The 19,973-nt window shown below is 37.9% G+C and overlaps 1 protein-coding gene across 5 annotated transcripts in view; it reads right to left on the reverse strand.

Annotated features, from left to right (window-relative positions):
- The window catches only part of STAU2 (staufen double-stranded RNA binding protein 2), a 171,784-nt gene that overhangs the window by 50,533 nt on the left and 101,278 nt on the right, over window positions 1–19,973 (reverse strand). For 4 of the 5 annotated variants that reach the window (XM_048286750.1, XM_048286752.1, XM_048286753.1 and 1 more), the window contains one exon: window positions 10,220–10,333. The exons of the other annotated variant lie outside the window; for it this stretch is intronic. In XM_048286750.1, the coding sequence (XP_048142707.1) occupies window positions 10,220–10,333 (114 nt within the window). The remainder of the gene's footprint in view (window positions 1–10,219; window positions 10,334–19,973) is intronic. 5 annotated transcript variants of the gene reach the window in all.

A 19,973-nucleotide genomic window follows, 5' to 3' on the forward strand; every position in this document is an offset into this window, starting at 1 on the left:
TGGAGGTTTGAACAATGCCGCCACCAGCTGGATACCTACCCGAGGCAGGGATGGGGTTGGCTGTAGAGCAAAGCATATTCCTACAGAAAGCAGGTATACATTGGAAAGAGCAGTTTTGCTTTGGCCAAATCTGCTCCCAGACCCAGGATGGATATTCTGCATTTTCAGCTGTAAATACCTTTAGGAATTACAAGCTATTTGTTACAGTTTGTGTAGCTTTGTCCACTTGTGGTGAAAACCAAAGGGGAAGATTCACTTGATGGTCAACACTGGACTGTGAAAAATCATAGCTTAAGCCTCTTTAACTCCCAGGAGGATATGAATCCTTCTTTTCATGATTCAGAACAAAGGGGTAAATATCAAATGAGAATTCCACCAAACTTTACTGCTCACGCAGCTTTATTGAGCGAACTGCTCACAGAGTCAAAAACCAGGACTGCTCTGTGATTACCACTTTGTGTTCCTGGGGCTGCCCAGCTGTGCCTCTCTGTAGCATAAGAAGGGTTTCTACAGAGGGTTCATGGTCCTGTGGGGACAAGCATAGAATAAAACGTACATCTTCTTTCATCTTGCATGAGTGTGTGAACCCTCGAGCTTATTAGTAAAATAGTTCATCATTTTTCCCACCAGTTTCCTAAATTTCAGCCATTTTCTTAGTTTCACTACAAATGCCCATGTACAAAATTAATTATTTTTTTTGGCTGGAAGCTTTTTTTCTTTATTTTGGACCAATTTGAACTCGTGGGGTTTTGAGGGGATAAAGGATGAGAGAGGAGATTTTGGACTGTAAAATCAATTATTTGTACAGCCGTAAGGATCTGTGGAAAACTAGGTCTCACAGTCTCTCTAGTGATGGGAAAGAGAAAGAATGAATATGAAGAAATATTGATAAAATTTAAAGTTTAACTTAAGAGTTCACTGCTTTGGTTTAGCTTGATACCTCCATTCTAGTGTTTATTATCTCAAGTCCTGGATCCTTGAGAGAGCGAATTACTTGGAAGCAGTCTTACATTTAGCATATGTGAAGGATCTTGCTGGAATGAAGCATTAGAATTGGAACAAAGACAGTCTGTAAGAGCTACGAAATGGAGGACACAAGTACACACAGAGCTTCTGGGGATACAGAAACTCCTGTATCAAGTAAGGATATTGCACATTTGATGCTTTGAAGAGAAGGTTGTTGGTGACTCCTTCCTGTCTCAAACAGTGGGATGTTCTGACTCAACGACTACAAAAAACCTGTACATGTAATGAGTCTGGAAGCAGAGAGAGGGATTTTATGTTAAGTGAGCTATAGGAAAGAATATAAACACCTTCCTCCCTGGAGATGTCTGACACTTTCCATCAGGGCATCAATGACAAGCATGTAAAAAAGGAAAGTGAAATCAATTGCTCAGGTAACCATTAGTCACCAAGCCAGGGTAAGTCTTCAGCTCTTTCTTGATGGAGTATTTAAAAAAACATCCATGGAAGAAAGCATGGATGTCTAAGAACTGAGTTTAATCATAGTGCTCCTCAACATAGCTCCACAACTTTCTCGTGCTCATACTTACAAAATTACCTGTTACTGATTACTAATTACTTATGATTCCTGACCTCATTTATTTCCCATTAAGTCTATTGTCAGAGCATTTATTATGAAATCCTGGCTTCTTGAAATGAATCCTTGAAATGAAGGGGTGTAGGATGTCAAATTTAGTTTCTACTTGCACTGTGTAGATCAAGGGGTTGTATGACAAACGTGCAAACCAAAAACCATGACATTTCATTTGTGCTAGATGCATGCATAATGCCAGCCATGTGATATTATTTCAAGAGAAGTGGAAAAATTAGGTGGCAAACAGAATTTTGGCAAAAGCACAGTTCTTCAGATGCCACATGTGCAAATCATTATTTTGTCTTGCAGAATGATTAAGGAAATGTATTTTGAAATGCCAATTATATAATTAGGGTGTTAAGCAACTTCACTGAATGACAAGTGATTAAACACAAATCAACAGACAGACACAGCATTACTTTGAGTAGAGTGTAGAAAATGCCACAGAACAACTCTAGCAAGCACAGGGTGAGCAACAAATTGAGTGTATATATTGCTAACAGTTTCTTTGTCTAAAATGGAGGTGCCTACAAAACAGGCAGCTGGTCTTTGACTGTTAGTTTTAATTTGTAACTTTGAAAGGTTTTACCAGTCCTAGAAATTAAAATGGACAAAGCTATTAAAATTAAAATGCTGCCTGTCAGGGGTTAAAATGAAAAATCTAGATCCTTGTCAATCTCAACTGCAAGACAAGCTACTTGGGGGTGGGTCTCCTTCCATTTGATTTTTGCCTCTATACCAGCTTTTGTCTAGTAGGTGTATGTCTATCCATTTTTAGCTGTTGAGTAGGAGAAGAACCTACCTCTGTTGTCTTCCCTGTGTTTTTCCCTGACAGGGAAGAATCTGTTAGATTTCTTGATAATACAAGTGGGCTGAAACTCCTGCTGAAGCGTGACAAGGGAGTAAACTGACATTTTTAGCTTTTCTGAACTTCTCCAATACCTTTCCCTTTTAAGCTTCTTCCCTTTCCTAACAGCCACAGCAGCAAGAAAATTCAAGATTTTTACATTCCACCATTGTCCATCTGAGCCTAAAGTAACGGCAAAACAACCAAACCAGAAACAGATTGCAAACTTAGGATAGTGAACAGCTGGCCTGTGGTCCCTGGAAGATTGGCTTATTGTATGTTGTTAATGCTTTTTTTTTCCACTTCCACATGTTACACTGCACTGAAAGCTTGCTAAGGTATTTTAATGCAAGTAACTGCTAAGGGTGCAGTTCCAAAACAGCTAAAGTTCTGCAGGTCAGGGCTGCTACAACCCTGCTCTTTCCCCTTCCATGTGCCATTCCTGGTCTCCTATTTTTGCCAGGTCATGCTACTGCACTGTGAACAGCTTTAAGAGTACTAGGGAAGACAAACATTTCTACAAGAAATTAACTTCTCTGTACAGTTAATTTTTTGCCTCATCCCCTTTAAATGACATTTTACAAGGTGGGTAAGCTGACCCAATAGCTTGCTGCTGTGGAAAGGGGTGGCTCCCTCTCCTCTCCTCTTGGGTGGGCAGTCCTGATGTCTCCCTTGCATCAGCACTGGTGTTCATCTGCAACCCAGTGGATCATTTCAACTCACTGAGCTGGCTAAAAGCTTGAGTTTACACCTAGCTCAGCAGTTTAGGAAGCAGCCAGGACTGGAGATTAAGTAAATGGGAAAGAACAATCAAGGTAGAGTGCCTCATCTTGAAGATAGTCAAAAGCTGCCTCGACACAGGGCAGCCTGTTCTAGATGGCCTTGCTCGAGCAGGGGCCTTGGAGGAGGTGACTTCCAGAGGTCCCTTCCCACCTCACCCATTCTGTGATCCTGTGAACCTCACCATTCTTGTGAAACCTCACCAGTAGCAGTCATAAGGATATTTCACTTCTTTTCTCTTTTTCCAACAGAGGAAGACAGTCCCAAAAACATCCATGGTGTTTGTTTGTCACTAGTTACAAGTTACATGCCAAGCATGTAAGATAGGCAGAGACTGCAACAGTAGCATTTCATACCCTGCTGACGTTGCTGTGTAAACAAACACGCATTTCAGAGCACTGAAAAATCCTATTATGCATCTTCATCAAGAAGCAGTCACATTGGGAAGCTACTCAGGAAGCCCTGAATTAGAGGATTGAAAGAGTCTGGCAAGGAGATAGCCATGCCTTGGTTAGCATTTTTTTCCCATTCAGCAGTTAATTAGTAACTCACTTTTTGAAAATTAAAGATTACACTTCCTGAACAAATACAAGCATTTGATCTTGGGCTCATCAAGGAAAACTTTAGCAGCTGCCAGGGAAAAGCAAATGTTCTGTCACGTACATCCAGACTGACATAATGCAAAACAGAAGATGAAGAATTTGGAGAAAATGTACCAACACTTCCACACACAGTCGTGGGGAGCACAGCAGATAAGGAAAAATACTGAATAGCAGACAACAATCCAATGAGCCTAACTAAAACCTGATGGGATGACTCCTTACTGCAGCATCAACCTAAGAGACAGAACAGAAGACTGAAGCATGGTGCTGTATATTAAAAGTAGTTTATATTTCTGTCCTACATGAACTGGATCTTTTGGAGCACTGGGCACTCAGCTTTACCCACCCCTGAAGGGTACAGAGTTTTCAAGAAAAGGCAGCAGCCAGTGAGAACACCCTTGCAGGAGAAGGAGACTTAGTTGTGTGAGATGTTTTCATAAGATCAGGTAGGAGTCCTGATGCTGAAGGGTCTGGAATAGAATTGCCAAACTTTGGGAAAACTGCTAGAAGATTTTTAGTTATTAAAACTAAAGTTTTATCATTTTATCAAGGAAGTCACTCTGAAGAAATGATAACTGCATTTACAATAAGTAAAGTAGAAATGTGCTGAGAAGTGAATCATATAACATCACCTAAGGAAAAAAAAAAGACAGAAAAGGATGTATTTTTTAAAGAAAACCTTAATATTTTTTCATTTTTTTTGACCATGTCTGGGACATAAAAACCCACTGTGAAGTAAATCTGAATATCTAGAAAATATTAATTTCTCCTTAGAAAAAAAATAATTTTAATTCATCTGGTTTCCTGACCCGGAAAGGTATTTTAACAAAAAACACAACCCCACTTATCTTTTCTGGTTACAGCATTGGACAAATTCTTAGCCTTCACATACTCAGTGACTACCCCTTTAGTTATTATGGCTTTTGTAAATTCCCCAGACACTGCCTCCTGAGCATGCTCTACAAACAATTCTCAGACCATAACAGAGATGTGAACCTTCATATGTGCTATGCATTTGCTGTTACAATGTAAAATTCTTCTCAATGCTCCAAGCACCTTCCCTTGAGCCTGTCACACATCACCAAGGTCTTTTTTCCCTTGAGAACTACTCCAGCCCTTCCTGTGTTCAAGTGTCATCAGGAGCTGCACACATCTGGGCATCCCCACTGTCTGTTAACCCTGCCCAGCAATGCCTGTTTGCAGACCAGCAACGATGCTTTGCTACAGACCACATTTCAGTTTGCTCTCCACTGCTGTCTGCCAAGCTTTCCATCAGTGATTTCTGAAACTGCTAAATGGGGCATCTCCCTTTCAGTACACCCCCTCCCTGCTGGGCTCTCTGATCAAGTCTATCTTATCAGTAGTTTTTCCACTTCTACAATTTCTGTCCCTGCTCATTCCCTTTCCAGCCATTTTTATACTTGAAAATAAAAGTGTTATTAGTGGTAGATTTTATATAACATTAAACAATCATTATCTGTCCTGCAAAATAAAAGTATTCTATTCTGTGCATTGCAAAGTGCTGAGGAGTTTTAAAAATACAGTCTAATATACAATACAAATATAATAGATAACATTAAGAAGGAATAAAAATATTGGCATGAAAGGTTCATTGATACCACTTTAACAGCATATCTCATTGGGAGTATTAGGTGAAGTAAACAGCTGAAGTCAGTAATAAACAAATGGACAGTATTGCCAGCTCCAAAAAACATGCATATGGTTAAAACCTCCAAAATCATCAAAAAGTATTAAAGCAATGAGACTTTAGAAAAATGCACTTCTCTTTGATCTGTCTCCTGAAATTCAAGTAGAGAACTGGTCACTCCTCAATGAACATTAAGTTGCTTGGAGTTTAAAATTCACTTGTACAGGCAGAGTATTCCATGGCAAGCATTCAAAATCTCAAAATGGGCCCAAGCTGTTCTTTTTCATCACCAGCACTGACTTTAAATAATTTTATTTAAAAATGAATGTTCATACTTTCAATTTGCCTGCTGTTCAGCAAGCCTTAAAAATGCACCCAAGAGTATTTTCTTTCACAGCTATGACAACCACAGGAGTGTGATACCCCAAAGCAGATACATTAGCTTTAACATTCAGAAAGACAGCAATTATAAAGCCACTAAAGATGGTAGCATTGCAAGTTGCTAAAATATACCTGTAAACATGGAAGCTGAGTTTGACATTGTCTTCTACAAGGCATAGCAGAAGTATATCACTTAGATTGAAACTGTGTCACAGGCTGTCTTGTTTGACATAGGCCATCAAATTTAACCTATTCATTGCAGTGAATCCAGTGATATTTGTTGAGTGAAGTACATCTCTAACAACTTTACGGTATTGACTAGAGTCCTCTGGGGAAACATAAATCTATTTCCTTCAATTGCTTGCATTACATCTTCTAACTTATAGTTCTTAGTGTGCCTGCACTCAAGAATTCAAAGAACTCTTCATGTGTCACAGTTCACTAAAACTGGAAGATATTTATTTGTATCAGTAACAAGAAATTCAGGTTTCAGTACTTTGAGATGTAGCAGTGAAGAAGATGCCTTTTTTTGGAGGGGTTTTTGATCACCCCTTCTGCTTAGCTCTAACTTTCTCTCTTTATCCCACTTCTGTGGCCTTTAGACATTCACTGCCCCATTTCCCTACACTTTCTTAGTTTTCTGCTTCATTCCAACTATTTCTGCTTATATAGCCTCCTAGCTATGAATTTTTCCCTTTTCTGCCTCTGACTTTTCATATCTTGAATTTTCTCAATGACACAAATAAAAATTACCTGGACTTCCTTTCTGTTACTTTAAATCGTCCACTTTCAATTCATTCCCCAGCTTTATACCACATGCCTGAATTCCATCATAAGCCCTGAGAACAGGTCATCTCCAGTCCCACATCAAGACAAAAAATACCAGGCTACACTACCATTAAGGAAAAACTCAGGTTTGATTGAGAAAATCAATGGAAAGTGGTAAACATTTTAACTAAAAGCTACTTGTAACTAAATTTTACTGAAAAAACCCTCCAAAGAACAGTTGCCGTTAAGGAAAGAGAAATTTATAGTTATAGTCAGGTAACAGGAAACAGGAAAAATAGAAAGAAACCATTCAGGAAAAAAAATTATGAACCCCATTAAATTTTTATAAAAGAGGTTGGCATACCTGAATGCAAAACCCAACAAAATATGTGGGAAGACAGACTGCAGAGGTTTTTTAGGAATATTTCCCATTTTTTCTTTTTGTCAAAAAAAAAAAAAAAGATCAGCAATTGCTTCCACAATGCTGCTTCATGACCAAATGAGATATGCCTTGTCAATCAGACATTTGAAATACACACTAATTAGTGTACCAGTGTGATATGTTTACATTAATCTGAAATTGCTCAGATGAAGTATGTGGGGAAAATATTTGAACTCATTAAAATCACAAGCTAAACCAATCTAAAGAATGAAAACTCCCTACAGAGTCCAGGAAAAGAGCAAGAGACTTGAAAAACTGCAGTGTCAAGCCTTGACATATTTGAAAAACCCAGATAATGTACTTATGTAGGATTGTAACCACTTTGGTATCTGCTGGGTAACAAATCTCCCACTGGATATGAGTAGGGAGACATGTTACAAAAGACAAGTCTGATCTAAAAGGTATTCTATAGTGCTGGAGATGCCATTGGCAACACTGTTTTTTGTTTCCCTTTTCATTTCTATCTTTTTTTTATCAAGGTACATGATCACCTGCTATGTACCACAGCACTGTGGTTCTCCTGCCACAATATAGCAACAAATCTGGTATGTAGCTTTTTTATTAGATACTCTCACACAATACGTTTCACCCCTTTTCCCCCAAAATATTCCAGAGTCTCATTCCTAAAGTGTTCCATAATAAACCCTCTAGAAATTATAGAATCAATATTTTAGAAAAAATGTGAGACAAACTATCTTCATAAGCACAGAAGCGGACAGTTCCTGAAGTCAAACAATGCCAGGCCTCACTGCTGAGGCACAGATCACCATCCCTCCACTGAAATCACAGGCTGCCAGGTAACCAGCCCATCCTAACAGCCATACAATACTACAGAGATCATTTACAAGTAACAGATTACAAAAGTTAAAGAAGAATTTCTAAAATTCAAGTTTTATAGCATACAGTTATCTTGCACTTATTTGATTTGACACTTTAAAATGGAATTCAGTTTGACAAAGGTGCGGCATTCTGTCTCCGATTTTTAAAACAATAATAACTGTATCAAATCAACCTACTGTGAGTACAATTGTAAGAAACAAGGAAAAACATACCAGCCACACAGGAACAATAGAGAAGAGGGGAATTTTCTTTTAATTAGTCCATTAATAGCTCTAATTTTGTCATTAATTTATTAATTCCAATGCCTGACAAGCACTTGGTTTGCTAATGATTCATTTTTCTCTGTTTATTCAGGTGATGAAAAATGATGCTTTAACTCAGTCCTGCTACCCCCTTATCAAACACAACCAGTCAATAGCATCCCTCTTCCCCAGAAAATGAAATTCCTTTGACAGTTAGGAAAGGCATGAACAGAAATTTGTACATCCTGTCCAGTGAGTGGATCTATTTTGTGAGCCACTAGTTGGCATTTGGCTTTCAGATGATTATTTTCTTTTGCTCTCAGCTCAGATGAAATCTTTGCACAAGTGATGTGGGTTCAGTAACACAACAACTTCATGCAATAACAAAACATTTTTCTTTCCATTTTAAGAGCCCCGTGGAAAATTACGTAACTAAAACCAATTATGAACATTTTTTAAACATCAAATTGAAACAAGATGAGGAAATTCTAGCTACATAATGGCCCAAGTAAATTTAATTCTACCTATTTGTGAAGGTGCTGTGATAAAATCTTTATGTGATTTTATACAAATTTTTTTTCTTCTCAGAAGAATATCCTGTTTGGAGCACTGAATGGGTACATTTGGGATCAAACTAATGCTGCACATAACCTGGAATTTCCTAATTTCTAGGTGCTTGACTTTGCAGGCTCAATACAACTTTTTCATTTAGACGTCTTAAATATATAATTATTCAGATGGCTTAAATGTGCTTTTTGCTTACAGAGTCTTTTTTCTGTTTACATATCATACTCTAGCCTAAATAAATGCTAAGACAAAGGCCAAGCTGGCTGGTAGCCCAGAATGTAGTTGTTACCAAATTGACAGGGACCACCTTAAATTCATTGAAATGTCTAAATATCGTAGTTGTGTTATAACTATATTTTAAAAGCCTATCTTTACTGAAAGAAAAATGGAGCAGCTTTAGAGCAGCATAAACAAGTTGCTGGATGAAATGAGAATTGAATGTCAAAGTATGGTCTGACTTACCACAGCTCTCCATTACTGTAAAACACCAAACACTTAAGGGCAGGAAGTATCCTCATGTTACCATGCAAATAACTAATGGGCTTAGTTTATGTTAACAACTAACTTAGGAACTTTCAACAAAAAACCCACCAAACAAAAACATGGCTAAGAGTGTCTGAAACTTTTTCCCAAAAGTAACTAATTCTGCTAATTCTTAAGGTGACTTTCCTTTCTTTTCTTAGAGAATCTTGCATAGAGTCTGATAAAATGTACAGCAAATGTGAACACAGTACCATTTAAAGATGACCTGCAAAGGCAAGTAAACACGGTAATTTTTTCTAACCTACTGAAGATATGAAAGGTGCAATGTTTGGTTTAATGTTTTCTTCTACTTGTTTCCTTTTTGCTTTTAAAACTTTCAGAGTATCAAAGTCTTGTCTTGCTTTTATACAAACAAGTGTTGGAGGACAAGACAACAAGAATGGGAGTCCCCCTCAGTTCCCGTCTGAAGCAGCAGGGTGATGAATGATTAACATTGTGCCTTTTCTTTTCTTCTGGCTTTTTGCCAGAAGCTTGAATTAAATGTTTTAGCTACAGCCAAACAAAATGGGAGTTTTACAAAGTCTGATTAAAAATGCCTTTCCCCTCTCAAATGCCAGTTTCTTGTGACAGACGATGGCTAGAGATGATGGCTTCATCTCTCTGCTTTTCCAACTGCTCATAATCTTCTAACAAAAATAGGATAGACAAGACCTGATACACACGTAAAAGCAAATCAAACCTTTGCAGAAACCTTACATCTGACTTTAAAATCAAAGCAAGCTCTTCAGGCTTTCCTAATATGTCTTAAAAATATGTAAAAGGCAATATAGTTTTGTCTCCTTTTCATGTCACTCTTTAGATCTAATCAGGATTTTAGTAGGGCAAGAGAGGCAAATCCCTGTGACAAGAACATGCCACATAAAAAGCATAAGATGTGTCAAAATTTAAAATTACTAATGCTGACATTCTGGGCTTACCAGATATTAATAAAATTACAAGAGTGCGGGGTGAAGGTATTATACCTGGTCATGGCTGGCTTCAATGGAGCTTCCGATACCTTGGAAAGTCATCTGCACAGGAGACAGTGTCAAACAGGTCATACACTCTTTGCCATTTTGTCTATCACTGTAGTGTACCTATAACAGAATAACATACGTAATCTGCTAAACACCAGGTTTGCACAAGGGAGTCATGCTAAAATACTGTCCCTTTTCAACAAGCTTGTAAGAAGAATTCCAGACATTTACATTGAATTCATCTTAAATACTAAAAAAAGCGTGTGTAAAATAGTCTAGATAGTCACATGCTGAACTGGGGCCAAATTTTCCATGATATGCCTGTTGCATAACTTTTGTAGTGCTGAGTTCTTCAGATTCTGACATCTTTCTGACTGAATTCAAGATGTTGTATCCATATAAGAATCTAGTTTCAAGTTAAAGTTTCCAACCTATGTGTCATTTTTAACAGCATATTGTAGTTTAGTTATAAAATACCCAAGTAAATCATTACAACCTCCAAAAACTTGCCAATAATAGTTCAATTTTTTCAATTGTAATTTCATTTCTAGTAAAATCCACTAACTCTTTTGACATTACTGTTATGGTACATATTTCAATTAAATCAAAATTACAGATAAAATGGAGAATTCACATTCTTCTTGAGATGTCTAAACTGTCCTTTTCTAAGAGTAACTCATTCCCTACGGGCGCCAAGATGTGCACGTTGAACCTGAACTTGCATGAAATACAGAGGAAGATAGTGCTTCTACTTGAATTATTCTCTTTGTATTCAGGTTCCCTTCAGATGGTTTTTAAATCCCTTAAAGAAAGGATGGATTTTAACATGATGAAACAAAATGAAATTAAATGTTGCTAGGGTTTCATTATTAAGAACAGGTTGCCACTCCTGCTGAATTGTTGAAATATTACAGTTCTCTGCATAGCTCCTGACTTCTAGACAGGCAGATCAAGCACTTTGTTCTACCGGAGAGGTGGAATTTAGTTTATGGTGGTAATTTACATTGACTATGTGACCCCTGTCAGAATTGGAAAGAGAGATCAGCTCTGCTGGAGACAGACCTTTTATGTTAGTATCTATTTACAGCTGTATAGCTCTCAGGCAAAAGGTACATGGTAAAGCCTCATCCTGACTTTTAGGCTACAAAATAAATCTTACTATTTCTGAAGACAACTGGGAACCATATTAGGTTTACTCCTGTGGAAATGGTTTAGTGACAATATGACAATTGTAAACCATATATTAAATCCCCTCTGCCTAACTCTTCTCTGCCACAGGTGCAAATTGGGAATATTTCAACTGAAGTAAAAACCAGTGCAAAACTGGCTGAGTGAGAGGAAAACCAAGCTGGTCCTATGTTTCAGAATTATTTTACTGACAACACACCAAAACCGTTTTGCCGTGGCCAAAAGTAAGATACAGAATGCAAAAGTCTCGTACTGTGTATAGAAATACTGATTTCATTCAGCCCCTCTTAAAGCTTTCTGGATTATTCCTGTCTCTCTTCCTCTCAACCCCCACAGTATGTGCCTACTAAATTGCTTGTGGCTCTCTGCCAGAAAAGCCATACTACTTACTTAGAAACCACAAGAGGCCCCTTCACATATACAATGGTTTAACTTTGATTAATTGAAAGAGGTATGAAGGTATGAAATTTGGCTGGCAAATATAAACTGAAGTCCTTTAAATGTCAGGGACTACTGTTATGACAAAGGCTTATCAAGCTTCCAAAACTAGTTGCAAAGTAGATATTCTGCTGAGTACATATTGTGGGAATGTGATGTGAGAAACGGGGCAGAAAAGATCAAGAGGATGACTCTGTACTGCAAATATGACATCACAAAAGGGGCAAAATCTGGTGACTGAGAAAAGCACATATGTAGAAACAGGCAAATGGCACTTTCTGAACTGTACAGCATATTTGTAGACTTATTTTTAGTCAGAATAATATGAGTATACAATTCACTAGTGTCCACTGGAATAAAGAATGACTAACAACTGAAAAAACAGGAGATATCAAGAGGAAAAACTATTTGTATTTCATGACACTGCTGTCTGCAATAGCAGGTTTGACTCACATCCCCTTTAGAGTCCCACATTGAAATTGCAGTAAATTCAGAATTTTTGGTATCTTCCTAGGCTTAACTTTCCCAAGGGGATTTCATTATGCACTTTTGGCCTCTTCTCAATGTATCAAGGCCATTATTTTGTAATTTCTCAGACAACAGTTCTCTAATTATCTCTTGCTTGGCTGAAGCTCTTCAGTTGAACCAAAATAAACACTTTCTATATAAATGATATGAACAGTGATATGAAAGATAAAATACTGGACTTTGAATAGGAACAAATAAAACTTTGTCCTTTCATCAAATCTCCCTAGTCTACATATTTGTGCAGTCAGAAGAAACATTCAGGCTTCTACATTTGGCATGTGTATGTGCAATTTCCCAGTAATCCTGTTTTGTTATTTATCAGTCCAGTTGCTACATTCTCAAACTATGTTATTCCTTTCCCCTTCAAGTTTGATCTATGAACCAAAACTTGGGGCTTTTTAATTCACCTATTTGAGCAGAATGTCCAAAATAGGCACTCAGAAAGAAACAATAGTAGTTAAATAATTATCAAATAGCCCAAATAGCAGCAGATGCTTCTTGGGTTTTGGCCAGCAGCATGTTGCAAATATGTCAGTTTATATGTCCATGCTATTTATTACTGCGTGTGGGAAGAATCTGAATGTCTATAAAACTCTTTTAAGAATATAATATCCTTTAAGGCAGGGGAACATAAGAGCACAGCAAATACCTGAACCAGTATCTGTGATCAAGGAGTGATGACTGAAGGCTGGCCAAGTGCTCTGATGGTGATTATGTAGTCATTATTAAGATTCATGATGACAAAAATAATACTTTTCTAAGTTCCTCTGTGCCTTAAAGAGTTAGGAGTATTTAACTACAGCCCATCTCATCATACCTCTGTTAGGCAGGTAAGGACACTTTGTGAACAGACTTTAAATGACTCATCCAAATTCACTTGGCGCTGGCTGAACTGACTGGCAGTGCTGGGACTATAACCCATCATTAAGGCCTCTGGCCTAGCCACAACTGGTCATTTTCTCTTTCCATATGTTATGGAGGTAAAAAAACAAAAGAGTTATGAAAATAATTACTCTCTATGTCCAGGACCTAATTTCCCAGCTTCACTTTTTATAATTAAGGGACACTCACAGATTAGCTCAGTGCATTTAAGGATTAAACAGCAATGAATTTTCACTCATTAAAATTCAGAACATTTTACTTAGATAACATATAAGCAGAGATTTGATGGAAAAGAATTAGGATCTGGTTAGAAAACAGTGACCAGCATATAGATGTCTCTAGTAAAAGTTGTGCAAGTTTCTGAGCAAAATGCAAGACTCCAGCCTCAGACTATTATGAGTGATTTACACATAATTCTCCTGCAAGGTTTGTCTACACAGCACAAAACGGTGTCACCACAAGATCCTGGCAATAACTCTAAATGAGCCTGCTCATTTATTGGAAAAAGCACACAGCACTGCCAGCTTTTCTCCTGGGTAACTACATACACCTGAGATAAATCATGTAGAGCCAGCTCAAGAATCCCAAACACAGCACTCCACGGTGCTGTGCGGGCAGGGCACAAAACCTCAGTGCGTAAAACACAAAGGGCATCCCGGACATCAAAATAAAGAAACAAATTCTAGAAGTATATTTTTTCACAATGCCACAGATTTACTCACACATGTATGCTTTCATGTTCCTTGTTCACACGACATGCAAGTGTATATTCTTTTTACAGATTGCTTCAGTCAGGAAACAGCAGCATAGTATGAGTATGTATGGATGGGTACCATTCACTGGAGCGTGTATATAGAAATGTATGCGAAGGTCTGAAACCACTTGACAACTTATGTTGAAATTTGGCCCTTGTCTTCAATATTTTGAATTACTGAAGAGATGCAAATATTTTGGTGGGCATTTATAGCTACACATAAAGGAAGATATAAGATGAATCTTTACAATGTTAACAACTGAATGTGGAATGGCATAGCCAGAATTCTTAACTTTATATGTTATTTTATACAGGAAAAAGTAAACTACACAGCATAAAACTGTATAGGAAATTACATTTTAGGGTACTTCTGTCATAATGCTGCTTCAAAAGCAGGAAATTTCCCATTTCTGTCATATTTATATAAAGATGTCTCTTCAATCTACCTTGACTATAGTAACCCTCCCTACCTGCAAGTGTTCTGATAGAAACAGTAAAAAATATTTCAGGATTTATCTTGCAATAAGCTGCTTTAAAAAATTGGATCAATATGGATTTCAGATAATGGCCATAGCTAAACTGCAGAAATTATTCTCTAAATACAATGTCAAGAACAGTATAGTCTGCTGGCCTTCAGCATGCGTGTCTGAATTTGAATGTCTGTCCTCTTGCAGGGACAAGGGCTTGTGGTTTACTGAGTCACAGCTGAGGAGGGTGAGAGACCTGTTGTACTACTACTTAATCATTAAGCTTGACTATAATATACCAAACTACTGTTAGAAATGAGCTAACTGCACCAATAAGAGTCTGAGGGGAGCAAAAATAAAGGCTACTCTTTTCATACACTGCTACTTAGATGTTCACAGTTTGAAATGCAACTTCTGTCAGGAAAAACAGTTTCTTGGACATTTAATAATTTAAAAAAAATAATACAAATTACCAAAAGAAAGAAGTAATCTGTGACACTGGAGTTCAAGTTTCCCAACTGAAAACTACTCTGAGTAAAAGCATCAGCAGGAGTCTTAGAATGCTAGACAGAAATAAACTAGGTAATAAAATGCCATTATGTTCAGCAATGCACAAATCTTCTGGATTGACAAGCCTGGACTATTTTGTTAGAACAAAGGATGGTATTCCTTTAAATCTGCCCCTTAAAGGGAGAGCACCCAATTTAGTCCTGAGTTTACAGAACAGCTTCCAAGATTTTACATAGGCTGCTTTGGATTTACAACAGCAAGAAAACCAGAATGGCCTCAGAAATCAGATGTTAAAATAGTAATTTTGACTTGGACAAGAGTCTCATGAAACAGTTTACTTCCTTTAGCATCCTGGTGAAAAGCTGTCTTTTCCACATGGGTCTTTTATCTCCCACTTTATGTTGCTCATCTACAGCTAGTCATGCCAACTATTCAAGAAAAAATGAAACAAACCTGTTTGGGCTCCAAGTCTGTTTCATGCTTATTTACTGGTGAAGAAATATTTCTGGCACAAAAATAAATTTAACATACTTGCTCATTTCAACCATTTTCTTAAAGCCAATTTTAGGAGCTTTCACCTTATAGTATTCTAGTACGTGAAAGCATGAATCCTTGTATTATCCATAGAGCTTCCCTAACAAATAATAGATCCATTTTTTCAGACACAGAGCAGTATGAGAGAGATTCCAAATACCACTTTTCATTCTTACTACTTGTTTTACAATTCCTTTTTTTTTTCTTTTTTTGTGAGAGTAGAAAAAGAAAACAGTAAAAACAAAAAAAAAATTTGGGGAAAAAATCCCATTATACAAACAAAACTTTTACAAAAAGTTGAAAAATAGACACAAAACCCAAGTCTGAGTTGAAAAAAACTATCCCAGATGAAATAATAAGACATACAATAAAAAAAAAATAAAATTAAAAATCAGAAAAAAGGCATTGAATCAAACTGTTTCCTGCAATGCTGGAGTTCCTTGATGTAGTGTGATTACTAAATATAGTATTTTACTAATCTCAGCAGGGCGCTGGCTAACTGCATGCCCGTCAGATGTTTTTAACTGCCACCCCCTGTGGAACAAATCTAAGGAGCGCATGAAAAACACCCACATTTTAAAAAGCCCCCTTGCTAGATCATTAAGGAAAGATAAAGGCCTGTACATTCGGATGGGATATATAACACAATCATTGTGCCAAGAAAACATATGTTTGATTAGCGCGCCTCAGGTTCATTAATCGCTGTGTCTGCTTCACAGCAGTGGGTCCAGTTTCCACCATAGCTACTGCACCAAAGGGTAAAGACACTTGGTAGCTTAAAGGCTGACAGTTCAGCAGTAAATCTTGAGCTATTCCAACATGCCTCTCTCAAACAGTTTGAATAGCAGCTGTACCATAGCCTTAAATCTTCATTAAAATACAGTCCTAGGGTTTAGACTACAAAATAAACCATTACTGCACCATAAATAGGCAACAACAAGCAGACTAAAGGCATTGTCACAGGTTACTGCAGCAGTATTTCACACTCCTGACTACAGTAAGGCAGACACTTGACATCTACAAAAACCAGAAAAGTACAAATAAGACTGAAAAAAAGTATTTTATACAGTTTCCAAAGAGAATATCTAAAATATCTGCTAAATGCAAAGCAAGTCTGAGCCGAAGAAGCTTGTACGAGTTTTTTTCCCTGCTATTTAGATATCCCCTGAATTCAGAGCTCCTGTTTCAGTGATTCATGAGAACTGGAAGGTCCGGCCATACATTATGCTCAGTCAAGCAAGGGAGACCCAGCTCTGTCCTACCTCTGGATGGGATGTTTGGTTTCACAGAAGAGAAAATCAGTTGCCACCATAGCACAGAGGATAATCCGTGCAGTAAGGTGCTTATTGCTCACCTTCCTTCTGTTAAACCTTGACCCAGGTATGTATTTATAAAGACAGTGTCCCTGTGGAGCACATGCAAAGTGAGCAACTATGTTTACAATGGCTGGCATTGAGAGGTGCAAAGAGACCTGTTTGTCTGATAGGAAAGCTGATAGCAGGAGATGGGACTTTCTATTAAAAAAAAAAAAATCCCACTTACATTGAAAACTACCTGGCTACTCTGTTCACTTCCTCTATTCTATAAATAAGATATGTAGTTTTTGTCAACATAGAAGAGAGTAGCTTAATTACAGTGATTTTAAACACTGAATACAAACTTCCCCTCAAACGAATAATAAAAATATGCTAAAAATTAATAAATTAATTATTCAGAAATTAACACAATGCAAAGCCCTACAAAATAATGTAAACTATAGCTGACATGGTTTTTGCAGAAAAAACACTTGTCTGCCATACACCTATATAACAGGTAAGTACTGTGTTTCTAGAGAGAGGAGTTTTAATTAATTTTTTAATTAACAGTCAAAGGAAACATGAAAAAACTGGCAACCCTGAGATCTGTTTTCATCACATGGCCTAGAAAGTAGGAGGGAGGTGAGATGGTGTGTTTTGCTAATAACATACCCAGAGGATGAGCATGGTACGGAGAATTAGTGGAGGAGCCTGTGGCTTGGGTATCAACCTGAACAACTGATGACATGAGAGAGGAACTTGGTTAGTTTGGAAAGAGCAAAGTGCTTGGGTTTAAAATAACTTTCTAGCAACAGCATGAATGGAAATATGTTCTCAGGAACACTCTTTTTCAGGATGAAGGTTGTCACTGAAGTGAAGAGTGAAGCAAACATTAATGATTCTCTGTTTACAAACCACGTGTGAAAGCCCCAAACGCTGCGTTAATGAAGGGAGAACAGGATCACTGTGAAACTGTGAAGAGAAAATCAGCTGCCTGAATTGGCTAAGAAATCTGATGCTGGTACAGACACTGATGTTGTGCACTAACTTAGAAATAGGGCAGGATGCATAAAGAACCATCCTTCTTTAATTAAAACAAGAAACAACCATTTCACTTCCGAAAATCACCTTGTGCTCTCAGTTTTGAATGTGATTGAAGGAGATGATAGCCAAATAAACCTTCTCTGAAAGCCTCAGCTTCAGTCACAGAGAGGGGAATAAACTGTAACTTGTCTCTTTTCTCCTTCTTCACCTTTTCTTGTTGCTTCTCTTTTTAAGGGTTTTTCTTGAGAGCTGAATTCCCTTACTATAATTAAAACTAAACCCCAGTCTGCTATGAATTCACCACTGCACCTTCACATTTTTGCCAACTGAAACTTCCAGTCTTTCAAAGTTTGGGCTCTATTCCAAGCCAAGATCCGTAGCTAAGTTATCAAGTCACATTAGGATTTACTGAGAAAGATTTTGGCAGAGAATGCAGCCCGGTGTGTTTAGTGCTGGCTGCAGTATTTTGAGAGATCCTGATAGCTTTTAAACTTTCTCATACATAAATCCCCTAGATTCTAAAACTGGCTATCAAAATATAACTCGCATTTTTTCCACAGACCAAGTTACATGCAGGGATATGTGGGAGGATTTCAAATGATTATTTGCAAGATGCCAAGCAGACAAGTTAAAATGTTACCAAGGTGACATCCACACCACACCTGAGGACCCCCACACCACCATTAGCCAATTATTCTCTGTTTACTTTGTTTCCTTTCAGAAATTGAAACAAAAAAGAGGCACCTGGATGTTTCTAGAGACAAGAAGAGCAAAACTTTCAGCAGTGCTTGAATAAAGGGCTTGAAAGAGGGAGAGAGGCAACGACGGCCAGAATAGAAGAAAGCTGTTTAGACAGAATTCTGGCCAGAAGCCAGGTAGTTGGAGATCTTGTGCTAGATTTGCATTTGTTTTCCTAATTCTGCATACTCATGAGTCAATTCAGAAACACTCTTCCTGAAGCAAATACTACCTCCTGCAGCATGCTCTGTGAACAAAAATGCTACGTTTCCCTATTGCATACCTTTCATTATGGAAACTCATATGAGAATGATTTTTATAGTTATTTTTTTGCAGAATGCTACCACCATTTTGACTTCCTTTAAGGAAGGATAGGATATATGAACGAGATGGTCTGTAGTCCACAGAATCATTTCTGAAATAAATGGAAACTATAAAATCACTTCTTGGAGATCTACCTTGGGTCACTGCCATCAACTGTGGTACTGCCTACCTTCCCTCAGAAGTTAGGTGATTAAGAAAACCCTATAAACCAGAATGCAATGAAGTCCAGGTGCTTTGGTTTTTACATGAGGCTCTCTCTGAAGACCAGCTCTTGCTATCATCTTGTTCTGTTTTATCTCTCCCTCTATTTCACATTCCCAACATATTTTCTTTCCTTTGGCTAGTCATGTATAAATCAAGGTTTGGAGACCTAGAAGTCCTTTCCTACATAACACAGCCATTTGATGTCCAGTTAATTTTCAGTAGCAGGACACCTGCAAGTTTCTGAGAGCCAGGTAAGGACTTTCAACTATCGGGTAGCCTGGAGTTGTGCAAATCAGAGATGTCCCTAAAATTGTCAATAAAATCCTGCCTGACTTGCTGGCATTCTTGGAGAAAACTTTTCTCCCTTTAAATACAATGAAAAATAGTAGTTGTCTTGAATAAATGGGGAAGTTTTGTAGGAAATAACCTGATAAAAAGGTGTAAGTTTTCTTCCAAGCACAATGACTGTAAGTTCACATGGATAAAAGGAGCTTTCCTATTTCCTGACTTCTGCCCAGTGGCACACAGCTGTGAAGATGTTACCGAAGCATAAAAAGCTGTACCAGTTTTGACTGGGATGGAGCTACTTTGCTTCATAGCAGCTTGTTTAGTGCTATGTTTTGGCTTTGTGGCCAAAACAGTGTGTGGATAACACACCGATACTTTAGCTATTGCTGAGCAGCGCTCACGCAGCATCAAGGGCTTTTCTGCTTCTCACACCACCCCACCAGCAAGAGGGCTGGGAATGGGTAAGAAGTTGGAAGGGGACACAGCCGGGACAGCTGACCCCAACTGAGCAAAGGGATATCCCACACCATATGGCATCACACTCAGTGTATAAAGCTGGGGGAACA

The sequence above is a fragment of the Corvus hawaiiensis genome, chromosome 26 (genome assembly GCF_020740725.1).
Source record: "Corvus hawaiiensis isolate bCorHaw1 chromosome 26, bCorHaw1.pri.cur, whole genome shotgun sequence".
NCBI lineage: Eukaryota > Metazoa > Chordata > Aves > Passeriformes > Corvidae > Corvus > Corvus hawaiiensis.